The 16,751-nt window shown below is 34.0% G+C and overlaps 1 protein-coding gene and 1 long non-coding RNA gene across 2 annotated transcripts; both read right to left on the reverse strand.

Annotated features, from left to right (window-relative positions):
- Nucleotides 1-1,306: 1,306 nt before the first annotated feature.
- Nucleotides 1,307-11,521, reverse strand: LOC117231838. Its single transcript, XR_004493027.1, has 3 exons — nt 11,424-11,521; nt 9,620-9,967; nt 1,307-1,318 (listed from the first exon to the last, which is right to left on the reverse strand). It is a non-coding gene; the product is annotated as an uncharacterized LOC117231838 (long non-coding RNA).
- Nucleotides 10,195-10,918, reverse strand: LOC117231835 (histone-lysine N-methyltransferase SETMAR-like). The gene has a single exon (XM_033490676.1). The coding sequence runs from the start codon at nt 10,908-10,910 to the stop codon at nt 10,383-10,385; it is 528 nt and encodes a 175-aa protein (XP_033346567.1). The 5' UTR covers nt 10,911-10,918; the 3' UTR covers nt 10,195-10,382.
- Nucleotides 11,522-16,751: the final 5,230 nt, after the last annotated feature.

Genomic DNA, 16,751 nt, shown 5'->3' on the forward strand with positions numbered 1-16,751 from the left:
TTTCTTTAATCTGACATGATTTTTACGTAATAAGTATGTGCAGCCCTAACACAAAGAACGTACAGTAGTATTTTTGTGAATATATTATGTGCGATATACGAAACTTTTTAAAATTTCACTATCATTGTAGCGACACCAGTTCGTGATTGCATTTGTAAAATTTGAAAACCAGATCGATCCAAAGCTATATATAAAAGTAACAAGAGATTTCTTACAAACATAACACATAGTAAAAAATTACTATGCAGCATGAATCACGATTTTAAACATACAGTTAGTACTAAAGATAGTCTCACTAATTATTGCGTCTTGTTAATAACCGCAATAATCGTGTCTCATTACAATGTTAATAAAATTTCAAAATGTTTTTTATAAAACATACAATATATTCATAAAAAGTTTCCATAAGTGTTCAAATATTATTGTGAGCTACTGTAGTTACAAGGACAGAAAAGTGGAAATTCTCATTCTAAAATTGAATTTTAAAATTGAATTTAATATTGAATATAAATTCATTATCATCAGTGTATTGCGTATAAAAATTGGTTAAACGTTGTCATTCCCTATTTTGCTATCAAAAATCTATTATTTAGGAAAAATACAGAGGAAAAGAGAAAAAGAAAAAAAAAAAGATATTGAGAACTAATAGCACGAGCAAGTTGTATACATACGAGCGGGTCAGAAGAAGCCGCATTGATCAACTCTGTATGTTGAAAATATAGAAAAGTGACGTTATAAACATCTGTTTCTTAGATTTGCCTTAAAGTTTACTATTATTTGTGTCATGTTCTTGTGATAAATGAATTTTAAGAATTGAACATTAATCATGAATTTATCTAGTAAAATTATATAAATGAACAAAAAGTGGAATTCGATCAGTGTGGCTTTTCACAGATTCATTATAATACACGTTTCGGTTTAGCACAAAGCTACTCGCATCCTCCTCCATACAAAAATGTGTCCGATCGACATCGTCGTGCTCGTCTCTATTTTTTATATCCGCCGTAGAGACATGCTTTCCATGAAAGCCATCCGTAATATATTTTCACGGATCCAGAGGAAATTTGTTGGAACCGATTAATCGCGTTTAACGAATGAAAACTTCCCTCTGGCTGTTCCGAGTTCTCCGGAAATTTGAACGATTTGTTTATGCAACAGCCCTGTATATTGCGAAGTGAGATATCTATTTCTAATATAGTAAAAGATCAAGTTTCGCTAAATGGTGTTCAGACTTGGATAAGATTAGCTGAAAAATCGTTGTTCTTCGTTTCTGTCGATTATTATATCGACCGTCGTATATCCCGAACGAGGAAATGGTCTTTGGTTGATGTTCGTGGAAACTTTTTTTTTCCGAATGAAAGAAATTCGTTGATAACGCTTAGTTTAGAAACGGTATCGGTAGAATGAAACGTATAAAATAAGTGTTATATAAAGTATACCTAAATTGTATTACATTGCGTTATACATATATGCGTATATACGTATAAAAATTCGACTATTTTGCAAAAAAATTTGCTTTTGAATCCAAAGGATTTTAGTTGATTTGAGATACAAATCGTGCGAAACGAGCGAACATTCACTGCATATTTTATTGTGAAGATCATCGATGGTATAAATCCATAATTCATATAATGATTGGATGTTTGTCGTGTAATATCGATGTGCGTAAAGTACGAGCGTAATAATTCTTGCATCGTATACGAACAAGAGTTTGCCGTGTAATATCGATGTGCGTAAAGTACGAGAGTAATAATTCTTGCATTGTATACTAGCAAGGGTTTGTCATGTAATATCGATGTGCGTAAAGTACGAGCGTAATAATTCTTGCATTGTATACGAGCAAGAGTTTGAAAAGGGAAACGGGATTCTGTATGTATGTCATATCGATCCAGAATTTCGGTTCCAGTATGCTAGATAATCTTTTCATTTGTCGTACCTGGTTACGTACGCATGTTCTTGGTTCTCTTCAAAAGCTTTCGAATTTATAATATTTAACATCTTAATAGTTTCCATTCACTAAGGACGCAACAGATAAATTCACCCCGTTGATTCAATTCTCGAGATTACTACGTTTGTCGTGTGGTAGATGTCAGTGGTTTCAGAAACTTCTCGAAATTGTAAATACTCGAGGTTCTTGCTACAATCTCTTACCTCGATATCTTTTCGATACAATTTCTGCGTAGGTGTTAAATCACACGAACGACGAAATAGCATATATATATATATATTTTTGACACGTTTCATCACGGATAACTACCCTCTTTAAACCCGTAACCGCGAATTAGGTGTTGCTAGGTAACCTTGGAAGAAAAAGGCGAAAGAATTGCTGAAGAGCCAAAGATGGGTTGTAATCGATTAGTTGCATAAGCGGAAACGTTAGTAGCGTGGGGACTATAGTTTTATTTTCAGCACTTTAATAATCCAAATGACATGTAATTTCGTGAATAATACCTTATGCCGCAGAATTGTTCGTTTAGTTTCACGGAGAAGTTGTTAGTATCGCGGATCCTTAGTGAAAATAGGTATCTTAGAACAATTTTAACAAATACACAATAGCACTGTACAGTTGTATTACGCGAATCGAGGAATATCGTTATTGTTTCTACGTTCTATTTAATACTTTCACGGAGAAGAGGTTCTCATTTCATATAAGGTATTTTGTAGTTGGTGGTATAATCGGCAAAGGGTTGATTCTACACGAAGAAGGGACTTTGTTTCCGAGAAAATTAACTTAAAATATTTGCCTGGTATATCTGAGTTAGTCTTCGCTTGATTTTTACCTATCTAGCAATATTAAATTCATTATGTATCCCGAAGAAATTAAAAGTATCATACAATCAAAATATATGATTGTTTTAGAGTTGCAGCAAAATTTTAGTCCATCTTCTTGGCTTATTTTTTCATGCAGAATTACCGCTTTCTGATTGTACCAACGATCAAAGAAAATCGAGAAGTCTTTGACCAAGATCTTCGACTCTATTGCTTAGTCCAATTCTTTTCTGTACGTTTCCCTATTTTTTTTTTCTACAAGTAATCATGTTCTATTTATATGTTTTCTTTCAGACGGTTTGGTCAAAATCTCCGATATCTCCTCTTTCTTCCTTCCTTTTATGTTTTTTTGCCTTTTGTTGAACATTTTGATCACCGATCGGTTGAAACCACTCTCGTGTTTAATAGAGAATCATGTGTCGAGCAACAAATCGATTGTTCGTTTTTATAGATATAAATATATATATATAACTTCTAACTCGTTAGAGTTTGTTGCTAGTACAAATGAAAAACGATGAGATCTTTTCGGTGGAACGAACAAGGTCTCTTTTCGAGGATTTAGCCGTGAGATTTAGTACAAAGCTTCTAATCATCACTTTCGTCCTCGTAAATGCTGTGATTATGTTTCGTGATTCACTGTATCTATTCGCTGCTACGTCGAGGGAAACGATATTTCACGATATTTTCCCCCTTTCTATTTTTCCATAAAGAAACAACGAACAAAAATGTCGAAAAGTAGGTGCAATGTTTTTAAGGATGATATCGTTCCTCAAGCTTATTTTTATTAGAATTTCAACGACGATTTTTTTTAATTCCTTTACTGATGGAAGATTTCTTTGCGAGTGTAGTATGTAAAAATGATGGAATGTATTTATTAATTCGAGTGGGGCAATCATTAGCAGTAACTTACTTATAGTAATTTTTTGTCACGTGTACGCTATTTTTGGTGCGATGAGTTGTCTTTGTTAACATTTTCCTTGCTTCGTTCTTTTTTTATATTTTTTCGAATTCATGCGGTTTTGAAGGAAAGCAAGAATCGAAGGAGTGAATAAAATTTTGTACGATGAGATTGATCAGTTTGTTAGTTTTGCAGAAATATCTGCTATGCTGCTGTTTATTTTTTTTTTTTTTTTTTTTTTTAGATTTAAATTAATCGTATTCTTTATTATTACATATTGTCGCGGTTATAAATATAAGTAGATTACAATTTTAATAATTACATTACAATCGAAGGTGATAGAGAGCACGTTGATACATTTACAAAGTTTACAAAAAGATTAACCTTGGTGTGTAACTCTAACTGAAAGCTATCAAAGACAGCAATAAAAATCTGTTTATAGCTCTTTATTTCTGGACCCTATAATTCAAACAACATTTACATTCAAGGGCACAATAATATTGGCCTTTCTTTTCGCTTCACTAAATTCTATTTCCTTCGTAGCGGCGGTGTTCATGTAACGGGTATACAAAAGAGAGATGCGGAGTTTTTCTAGAAGTGAGAATTACTTTAACATATATTTCTTTTTACTGTCTGTTTTTTTATTCATTTATGTTACTAAATACAGTAATTATAGTCGTATAATAAAATCGTGAGTTTTTTTAAATTTATGATCTTCACTTACAAAATCATAACGTTGACTGCCAATAACAAACATGGTATTCAAAAAAATAAAAATTAGTTTTTAATAAGCGATTTGTACTAATCAGCATTGATACATCATACTATTCTTTGTTTCTGATATTCTTGACTCATATTCATATATTAATTTAAAAGTCAATCATATTTATCATGAAAGTGCTAATGTTTTGTTATATGTATAGCGTTTGAGGTCTTTTTTAAAGTACAATCTTTTGAGTGTTATATTTTGTTATTATATCAATATTTAATAAAGTAATATTGTTCTTTGAATATAGAGATATAGTCATACAAATTTTGATATTTCTTGATGCGAGCAGGTTTCCTTCATTTAATTTATGTGATGTTTTTTGTTACATTTTTAACTTTTTATCCTAACAATCATTTTTGTGGATTGATCTTGTGGATATGTGCATTCTAGTATTTTCTTCATAATCAATATATTTATAAAATTATCGCGATTCTATAGAATGTATAATGTATAAAAAAATACTAATCTTATAATAAAGTATTAAATATCAGAATATAAATATTACATCTGTCTCAAGTGAAAATCTGTAAAATCTTAGGCTAACTTATAAATCGTCTTTTTATCAAGATATAGTAATAACATGATGATTTCTGCCATAGGTATATATAATTATAAAAAATTAATTTTAATAACATCATTCTATTATTCTGTGAATAATATAAAAATAAATAATCTTGGCTGATATTAGGAAGAATTTTATCTTTAGACGCGTTTTATGTGTTCAATATAAATTATTCAGTGAATATATAATATAATTTACTAACTTGGTGATAGATTTTTTAGTGTATATCGAAAGTAGAATATTGTTCGTTTTATTTGTTTTTATGTTTATCGAAGAAGATATCTGTAGCTTGAATGTTTCGTTTTGCATTTCTTTATAGTGACTAATACGGTAAACATAGCTGGTTGCTAGTTATGAAATAATTAATATTAAAATTTATTTTTTAATCAAAAGTCAACCTAATATCTATTAGGAATATTTTAGTAATATATAAATTCATGCGACGCACGTGATAATATTTCAAAAGTTGTTTTATTATTAATTTAAATTTCTATGTACGTAGTTCGTAGTTGAACCTTTTAAAATAATCAAAGGCGAGCCGTGAATGTCATTTTTCTCATAAAACGAGAACAATGATCCTGTATTATGAAGTATTAGATGGATTTACTGTTCGATAACTAAAAGAGTTTTGTGCTTCTCTCGACGTAGCAAATGCAGTGTCATCGAGGGCATTCGTTGGTATTAAAAAACGCAGAGATTTCAATGTTGGTGCATACCACCAGAATACTTTTATTTTGTATTATAGAGGTTTCGTTAGAATGCAAAGTTACACGTATAATTCAAGCGAAAGCATATTCGTCCCTTTATCGAATAAACTTAGGTACCAATTGTCTGCAAATCCTTGAATCCTCTATCCCTCCTTCGATTTCCGCAAAGATCGTTCGTAACGGACGAAAAAATACGAAACTATTTGAGCGAATGCCTTGAATTTATTATAAATACTCACAACTTGATGCGAAAACGAAAAAACCGACGAATTATACACATAGTATCTAACAAAATACGGAACGTTGTATTTCTTGGTAGAACGTGTGACTTTTTTTTTGCATAAAGCGTATAGCAGACACACGACTCTGCTTCGAGCAAAAGAATTAATTTTTCGAGAGAAAAAAAAGATCACAAGTTAACACCAAATTGTGAAATTTTTTTGCAACTTCCTTTTCTTCATATTATAGTATAACACACGTAACTCTCTCTCTCTTTCTCTCTCTCTCTCTCTCTTCTTTATTTTCGCTACCTCAGCCATTCACTTTTATCCCATATTTCTTCCAACGAAGAAAAATGATAGTAGTATATTTATTTCGGCGATTTAATCCTCTAAACGCCGGTGAGAGTCGCGTGGACCGTAGATAGCTTCGAGGATTGTGTATTTTATACGTTATATAGGTCTATGCGTGATCAACACGTTGACTGCTATGAAGGTCTATAGTTGTCACTGACCTTATAATCATCATTGATTGTTATTGGCCATGTTGGAATTAATTAAAGCGTTTAGATGAAATAAACAGTCATATTGGGAAAACCTTCGATAATTATTCAGTGGTACAATATAAAGCACAACCGTCTCTTAATTTATGCGAGTATTTCTTTTTACGCGAAAGATTATAGCGCAATTTACGCGGTAGTTTTCATGCGCGATCTCAATTTACGCGGTCAGAAAGTATATTTTCCTAGAAGTTTGAAAAGTAACAAGTGTAACTTATTCTGTTGAAACGCGTTAGTGCTGTATGAGATAAGAATGAAAGTACATTACGTTGCGCTAGTCATCATACGTGTATATATTTTTTCTTTTGTACTGATAGACTTTATTTACGCGATTTTGAATTTACGTGAAAATGAATGCACATTGAACGGATACTCCGCGTAAATTGAGGGACGGTTGTATTAAACGAATCGTGAACAGATTAAAGAATCTTAGCTTTTAATAAAGCGAAAACGTACAAAATGTAGCTATTCGGCAGTCAATGCGTTGATAATAACATTATTTAGAGTAATAATTGACGATTTATAAATATATAACAATATAACGAGAAAATATAATTATTTAGCAATTGTTTTAGCAAAATGCGTTTTACGCGTAGCTTTCTTTATCATACGAACAATGAAGAATGTAATTATTATACTCGATGTATGTGTACGTATGGATTGTAATATCGTGTTTGTGTTAATGTGCTATCGATTTTCGTCATTGTTTTGGCGATTCTATGGGTGAAAAACAGAAAATCATACCAGGTGATATTCTGCAACAACTGCCCATCAGAGAACAAATCAGAAACAAATGGTACTATTAATTTATCATTCTAAGAGGTCCCAAACACGACACGTCGTAATTATTCTCCGGTCGTTAGAAGATTAAGCAGCTTCGACGAAGTACTTAGTTTAATAACCTTTCGCGAGAAAAGCGAGCATCCGCGTAGATACTGTGTGGTTCTTGCATTACGATCACGTGTGATGAATCTTTAGATAATTACTGGATTACATGTATTCGAATATTATTTCCGTTATAACTTGCGAATTAGACTTATCAAGCGAGTTTTATGTGATTGAGAAACCTGTGTTTTGCGAATGACAAACGACTAACAATAAGAGATTTGAACGTTGTGTGATAATTTAAAGTTAATGCCCAATGTTCGTAGAAAATTTGTAAATTTCTGTCACGAATGTATTTACTTTGTTGACAGAGAAATCGTAAAGAAAAGAGGAAAATTTTTCTGCGACATAGGACAGGACATTGATCACTGCGCAAATATTTATGAAAATTTAAGATAATAAAATAAGATGCGAAACATGCTAGAAAGTAGTTTGCATTAAGTCACATGTAAATCTGTTCTTCCTCATAAAATTATATCCCATTTCAATAGATTGCTATATTACAGAGAACAATAAACGATAAAGATCAACGCCAGAATTACCCAAGACTAAAATATAAAATTTGTGTCAAAGAGAAAACAAACAGGCACGCTAATGAATTTACAAAATTTCTATAAAAAGAATACGAATTGCTAATTTTGGACATTCTGGTAGTTTTGGGATTAATCGTGATAACAGTGATTAATGTTTCAACCTGTTCTAAATACCCTACGATCCATTAGACGATCAATAGCGATTCAGACAAATTTTCACGCTAAAGAGAAATCATATGATTGAATTGTATCTATTGCGTATTTAATGCGTCCAGCGATTTTATTGTATATTTTTACCTAATTGAATCTAACGGTCAGTTTCATCGTACGTGAATACACGGATCGTATGTGAGAATGTAAAAAAGAAGGAATGAGGGAAAAACGAAAAATGCGACGCTATCGTTTTCATTCGTTGTTGACAGCCGAATAGTTGAGGTTGAGATTCGAATGCCCGGGGAAAAGATTTATTGTAATGTAAAGTGCACGATACACATGCATATATGTATGTATGTAATTGTTTTTAAAGATAATTGTGAACAAAAAGAGAAGTATAACAAAGATAAACTGATACGCAGAATCTTTATTTACGAAAAGGAGCAATTCGATATTACTAGATTTATAATAGGGGAGAGCACAGAAGAATACGACAGAAATAAAAATATTAGCGTCACACTCACGCTTAGTCCGCTTCATTCTCGGAAGCTATCCGCTTTTCAGCATACAACAATTTTGTCTTTCCTGATTTTTGTGTCACCATTGGTAAGAAGAAATTCGAGAATCCGTAATTCAATTTTGAATGTAAACGCACTGTGTGCGTGTGTGTGTCGATTAGTTATCTAAAGCAAGCATGTACAAAATACGCGTTAATCGTGATATTACATGAGATAAAATTTGAATTCTAGTAAGTAAAAATCCACTAACGAATAAACGATAGAACTACGATTACGAAAATAGATCTCAGAAAATTGATTTTAATAAAATGATAATTACGAATTTTCTTATTGTTTCCTGTTTAACAAATTGAGATCTTCCATTATATACGAAATACAACTCCAACATTCTTTAACACGTTGATTGCTACGGTAGTCGCCGGTGATCGGTGTTTCTAAATATTTTAGAATGATAAAAATGAATGTTTAGGCGAAACATATAAATCAGCAAATGTATGACCGTAAAATCAATCGATATGAAGACGTGAAAAAAAAAAATTGGTTTTATCTGTTGCAGGTGGTAGCCAATCGGTTGCCAGTTACGAGGACCTAAGTTCGAGTAGCTTTAGTTCGGCAAGCAGAGCTTCCCTGGACGCAAGGGGTTCGCCAACACCTTCCTATGGTGCTGAAAACATGATGGTCTTTCCTGGTGATAGTAGCGGATCCATTTGAGATTATTTGAGATGCGCAGCCCTGTTACCGAAATGGTTGCGCTGTCTCAGATAAATCGTACGAGAATCGTTACTGGCTCTCTGCCACTGCAAGTAATTCCGATTTTCTGCTCAAACAAGCCGGGGACTTGCGGAGATAAAAAGGAAAAGGATAACTAAAGAAACAACAAAAGGAAGTATACCGCTGTGCCATTTCTGCGAGCTTTCTCCTCCCTCTCCCAAAAAATCTGCACGCGACACTCGCGCGGTAACCAAATTTCTTTTTACCTCGAACTTTCTTAGAGGGACTATAGAGAAAACGCGAGTCGACCGAGGCGTTCGCTTGGAAAGAAGAAACTTCGAGGATAATTTTTAACACTTAGATAAGATGCAACTAGGGTTTAGAATTTTACTTATTTGTATACGTTGATCGCTTTCTCATTAAAATTGGGGTTTCCGTATTTTTCTATCTTTTTAATGGATTAATTCGTCGACTTGTACCGTTAGATTGGAACAGAAGTACTCATCTATGATCGACGATACCAGGAAAGGTTCAAGCGATTATCGTGAAAATATTCCACGGGGTTTTATTAGGTCATCCCATAAGTTCGCGCCGTTTTTCGAGCGGTTATATATGTTAAGATCGTTTACATACCTTTCAGTTTCATGAAAAAATGTACTCGTTGTACAACTTCTTGCCATTTCTCTGGTAGGGCCATTATTCCGTCTCGATAAAAGTTCTCTTGTTTTTCTTTAAAATAATTTTCTAAGCTATTTTTGAGAATGTCGATATTTTCAAATTTTTTACCTACTAAAAAGTGTTGTAATGCTCTGAACAGGTGGTAATCAGATTGGGCAATGCCTGGGGAATATGAGGGATGTGGTAAAATTTCCCAATTAAATTCAAACAATTTTTTTGTAACGCTTTTCGCGACAATAGCGTTGTCGTGATGGAAGATAACGTTGTTCCTATTCACTAAACCTGGTCGTTTTTCAGCTAGTGCTTCCCTTAATTTTTCTAACTGAGTGCAAAATTTTTATCTGCATTAATGGTATCACCACTAGATAAAAGTTCAAAATAGAGTATTCCTTTATAATCCCACCATACACACAAAAGAACTTTACATGGATGTAACCTTGGTTTTGCACAGCGTTGAGGTGGCTGAATTTCGTTGGGACCAGCTACGTTTCCGTTCAGGGTTTTCGTAAAGTATCCACTTTTCATCACCAGTTACCAGGCGTTTAAGGAATGGCTCATGTTTATTACGCGCAAGTAATGACATGCACGCTGTCGTTCGTTCAAGACGGTTCCGTTCCGTAAGTTCATGGGGCACCCAAACGTTCAACTTTGACACCATCCCCATTTTTTTTAAACACCTATGAATCGTTGTCTTAGGTATTTTCAGAACATTTGACATCTCTTGAACTGTCAAACTTGGTGATTTTTCAACAAGATCCCGAATTTTATCTTCCTCTGTCCGAGGAGGACGCCCGGAGCGTTCCTCGTCTTCTAAACGGAAATTCCCAGCTCTAAAACGTTGGAACCACTTGCTACAGGTGCGAGATGAAAGCGCATTTTCTCCGTAAACAGCACATATGTTTTTCGTGGCAATCGTTACAGAACTTCCTTTCTGAAATTCATATAACATGAGATGTCGAAAATTTTTTTTTTTTTTATTTATTTGTTGAAATTACAATCAATTCTCGCGTTGAGAATTTTCAGTAATTTTTCTGACGTGGCGCAGTGACATGGCTGTTTATTTACAATAAGTTAATACTTATTATAGATAGGTATAATTTATAAGTATTATAAGTAAGTGCGTATGCTTAATTTGGATAATTAAATGAATCTAACGTTTAGGTCTAGCGGGTAGTGCCTCTTCAGCCTGCGAATCTGGTCCGTCGTATCGAGTAGTCCAGTGATTAGGGGATTTCGGTGTTTGTTGATTCTTTTGCTGTATCTGTCGCTATATTTTGCTATTTCCTCTTTGACGGTGGGTATCTTGAGGTCGCGGTGTATTGTTTCATTGGTTACATACCAAATGTCGAAAATGGATACGCATTTCACTCGTGATTTTTTACCGTTAGAAGTCACCGTGTTCGCTATATTCCGATCTTATACCCACGAAAATCTGCTCTAGCCTGTTCTCGATCACCTAAACTCAAGTGCATTGGCCCCTTATCGCCGTATGTTTATAAATCGACGCATGAAATGTATACACAAAAGTCGGCACGAACTTATGGGATCACCTAATATATAGGTACGTATCTTGCTCGAACTTTTGACTGTTCTGATAGATCTGTTAATTCGATCGATCCTTTAGCGATTGGAATGGAATTGACTATAGAATTTGTTAACACGTTTATTGATAAAGAACAGACCATGATAATTAAACAAATGTATCCATTACATTGACGAGTATGTTTTCTGTTTCGATGAAGGACGATATTTTCTTCAGGTTAATTTTATTTTATATAATAAATAATTGATGACTGTTATAGTATCGAGTGAGTTAAAGAAAAAGATGAGCACTATGCGAAAGACTTACAACGGGCTTTCCGAAACTGTCACGAGTTATTATTCTTCTTTATAATAATTCAAATATCTGCGATCCTTCGTTACGTTCGTATAAAAAGGCATTCTAAGATCACTTCGTTTATTTCTAAAAAAAAACTCAGTGTTACAGTCATATAAAACTCAGAGTAATACTGAAATAAATAAATGCTGAAAATTGTGATGACAAAATTTCCTATGAAAATAATTTCGGTGGTGAACAATTTTCTGTAAAAATATTCTGCAATCGTGCTGGAAATTACGATAGTTTGAGAATCCCAGGTGTAGAAGAAAAAAGTCTGCTTACACGAGACACGATATCAATTTTACAACGCGTGAAGTATTCTATTTTCGTACGATATTAGATATGCGTAGAAGCCGAAAGGAAAGTGATAAACGGAGTCGAATAAATTTGTTTCTTCTTTCCGGCCATGAAACGCTTCGGTCAGTGCATCGTATAAGATTGTACAAAATTCAGTGGCATAGGAGCAAACAGCGTTATTTTTGTTCGTTCTTGAATGGCACATGCTGTTCTAGAACACTAAGAGAAAAAAAAAAAAAGAAAAAGCAAAAAAAAAAAAAAACATATGCGAGGTGATATAAAATCGCTAAATCTTTCTTTTCTTTCCTTTTTTGAAAGTTTTATATCATAAGGATAATTACGTATGATAACCGACCGTTTTTAATCGTATCTTCGTATATTACGTAGCTTTTGGTAACCACCGAATGACGAATGTAAGCAAAAAAGAAAAAATATTCTACTTCCAGTGGTAAAGCAAACAAAAAAAAAAAAAAAAAAGGATATAATTGCATTTTATACTCTTTAAGCGTAAGCGCGAGATTCGATTGTTATCACTATACATATATAACGAGATTTGCTGCTTATTACGGAGCTTGAAAAATGTTCTTCGATCTTTTAATCAATGCATTTCTTCTTTTATTGATAACAATTTTAGCCTTTGTACGCGCCAAATGTGAGGGTATTGGGACGTGTTACGGTTATCGTTCAAATCTTTTAGTTTCATGCCACTATACGAGTTGCAGTCATGGCGCATTTTTTTCTATTACAAAGAGGTTCCTCTCGTTTCTTTCTCTGATCATTTCGAGGATTGATAGTAACCTCATGAACGTTTATACAAATTTTTCTCTTGCTTTAACTTTCAATTGCTTTTCAATTTTTTTTTCGATTTTTCTTGTTACATTTGAGGATTTTGTATCCAGGAGAAGATCCAATGACTGCCTCTCGTATCGTTCGATGACCAATTTTTAGTACGAATATTTAAAAGAGGAAGTAAGAAAAAAAAGTAAAGGAAACCGAGACATTTTATAAAAAAGGAAAAAAGAAAAGAAAAAACACCGAGAAAAATTGTTGAACAGTGGGAAAAAAAGAAAAAAGCAAAAAAAAAAAAAAAGATAAGAAACAAAGAAAACAGAGTGTAGTCACACATTTGTACAAACGAGATCAGTTTATACACGAATGGTCGAGTTGCTTTTATGCGAAAGAATGCGGAGAATGCTGTATCGTGCGAACGGCCAGAAACGAAAGAGCCGTGTATCTTTCTCTATCTGTCGATTTCCTTCGATTCTTTTGAAACCATTCCCTTTTTTTACATCGATCCACCTGTAAAAGTCGTGTAAAAGTCCAAATCGAGAGCGCGTTTGTAAATGTGTAGCACGTCTGAAAGATAGAGAAAAAACAGCCGAATAAAAAGAAGAAATGGCAAAAAAAAAAAAAAACGGAAAGAATCACTGCATAACGTTTTCAGAATTCGCTCTGACAGGACACAAGGGTTTAACAAAGTTTCCTTGGTTCTGAAAGAACGACAAGAGTGTGCTAGCGAAAGCGAATCTCTCGTCCTCTTTCGGTGTTTCGGTCGATTATTCGACAACGAAACGATTCGGTGGCCGCTTCTTTTCAGGTTCGTGCAAAAAAGAAACGATATAACAGTAAAGGAACAAATTATTCAGAAATCGTGCTCGCGATCTGCATCTTCCGGACTCGAGAAAGCAACGTAGCACGAAGTTGATCAGCCACGATGACCCTTCGAGTGTTGCTTTTACTGCGAGCGTGACGTTTAACGAAGAGATTCAAATTTTGGAATGATTCGAAAAGTAGAGAGAAAAGGACCAAGGAGAAGTTTCGCGAAGAAGCAACAGTGGAAGGAGTTTATCTAATAAGCGAGGTTTTTTATTCGAATGTGTCGTAGTCGCGTGGAATGAAAGTGGTGCTCTGTCTGTTGGGAAGAGTTTATTACCGTGTTGCAGCGCGATGGACCCCGTACTCTTCGTTTTGATTTTTCTCATTGGTTACAGAAAAGCGTAATCTAGAAAAAGAATAGTTTCATTTCTTGCATTAATATCTGGATTATCGTAGGCAAATTATACGATCTTGCTGTAAATTGTATCCTTTTGGTAAATAACTTTTATCGTTGATGAGGCTAGTTGAATCGAAAGTTGCAGATTTTCTTTCCCGTTTGCTGTCTAGTGTGTAATAATAAACGATAACATATCTTATACTAGAATAATCTATCAGCACTGGTGTCTTATCCCAGGATACTGTGCCAAGATCAATGCATCTCATACCACTTTATATTTCCAAATTCGACAAACTAATGAGCAATTCTGACAAAATTATATATCAAAAGGGCACAATTTCTATTTAGCAATCTACAGTTATGTTTATCATACACGAATAATAATCCACTTCTATGTACCGATTTTCTTGTATTTATGTGGCTTCAGTATAAATTAGCATCGTTAAAGAATAAAGTATAATCGAAGAATGTTCGATCGATAGTGTTAGTGTAAACTGTAAAGTACAAATAGAAAATAGAATCTCCGGAAGCGGTGCATAAGCGAAAGGGGTCCATCGATATTTCAGAGCCAGTATAACGCGAAAGAGCGTCGTGTGAAACGTTGAAAATTCGACGGATTGAACGATGTGATGAGAAAAACACGATAAGAGAACGTAGAAAGCTTCGTAGAGACTGTTAAAAAATTCGCATTCCCCTTTTACCGTAAGTTTCTACAAAGCTCAGCGTGTATCCGCGGTGGGTGAACGAAGTGTCAGAGGTGAAAAATAGAAGAATACAGAGGACGCAGAATGAAAGCTTTCCAAGGACACATCTGCTCGCGGCACGAGATCACAGAGAAACGGGTAAAGCGGCGTATGCAATATATTTTTCTACCTTTTACTTTCTAAAACGTCGTCTCATGTCGTTGAGAGATTCATTTTTATAGGGATCATAAGCGAGTTCGCAAGCTCCGATACGCGATGCACATTAGCAAATGACGGTCATTGAATTATATTGTCTAATATCGTGTCCGGGTCACGTGAACGTTCTGTCAAGAGATCGGCCGATCGAAATCTATAGCTAATAGCTAACGATTACGCCGCGGATCTTTATGCAGATTCATGTCTTTACAGATACAGACAAACAATTTCAACTCGAATGAAATAACGTTCTATTTTTTAAATGCAACAATATGCATCATACTTTTGATTTTTTTAGAATTTGCATTTCTTCTTGTACGTTTTTGCGTCATTCATATTTCTGATAAATGCATAAATATCCGCATTTTACTAACGATTAACACGTTCATAATTCGTTAACAATAAGTTACGATATACGCCATATACAAGGATGTATGAAATTTCAAATAATATATGAATCTGAGAAATCAAATTAATTAATTAACTCTATTTTATGTTACTTTCTCAATATCGTTACATAAGTACGCGCTTAATATTTAATTCCCGAGAAACAAATGATTCATATTTGTAACAGCATCGCTTTTCGATTTATGGGATTGACGTGTCTTCTGAACGACCCATATTTCTGACGCAAGGGCCAGTTTCAGTCAAGTTAAATCTCGGATACTGGACGTGTTAATCTAATAGAGAGCTTTAAGAGAGTTATATAAGTAAGTGTAGCCGTTTCTCATATAAGTTCCCATTCATAGGCTTTCTGCGACTGACCTATTACGCGAGATTCTCAGATTTTTGAGTCGATATTATTCTATTTGCTTCTTTAATTGGACGTATCGAGCAGAAATTCCGGGAGATCTTCGCTAATTAGACACGAGAAATTAAAACTTACGAGGACAATAATTATTTTTATAAAAGTTTTACGTGAGATCGCGAGGATTTTTGCGACTTGTGTTAACGAACGAAGGTTTTAAGCATTGACGTGTTAGCGAAACAAAACGGAATGCGTTTGAATATTCCTCGTATTTTGTTCAACGTTTTTGTTCTAACTTATCCGTTTGTTCGAATATCGTCGGACTTTTCTTAGCGGCATATAAGCGCACGAAGGAACGAGCTTGAAATTCTCGAATGCTTCTCGACTTCGCTTGCAGCGTGGCTTTTATCCGATGAAGAGAACGATGAACAGCTATTTTGCCGTAGCATGTCCACCAATGATTTCTTCGAAATTTAATACATGTTCCGTTCACCTTTCTTTTTTTAGCGATTTTCACATTTAATTTTTATCGACGGATTGCATTTCGAGAGGTTGCAAAGAAAATGGTATGCGTTTCTTGGCTTGATTCCATTCCGCATTTCTTTAATGTTACCTCTAAAAAGTGCCAACGATCGAAAAATATTTTGTGTTTAGCAGAAATTTATTGGAAGTTTCAGAAAAGCTATACAGAATGGACCGAGAAACGGCAATAGAGTCCAAAGGATAAGATCGTGTCTCTCGTGAAAAACGAAAGAAAATCTTCCTGTCGATAATAGTACTGTTTATAGAATTGATTTCTAAACTTTGAAATTTAACGAAAATTCAACTTAGCTTACGATTTTGGCAGATAATTTTCCTCAAATATTACCATGTTCAATAGATTTTATCAAAAACATTCCTTCTTTCTTATTCCATTATACATTCGGTCCATACTGTATATCACGAGGTAATCGATATTTCTGTGTTTCCACAAA

The sequence above is a fragment of the Bombus vosnesenskii genome, unplaced genomic scaffold (assembly GCF_011952255.1).
Source record: "Bombus vosnesenskii isolate JDL3184/JDL3185 unplaced genomic scaffold, Bvos_JDL3184-5_v1.1 scf7180000013274, whole genome shotgun sequence".
Lineage (NCBI taxonomy): Eukaryota > Metazoa > Arthropoda > Insecta > Hymenoptera > Apidae > Bombus > Bombus vosnesenskii.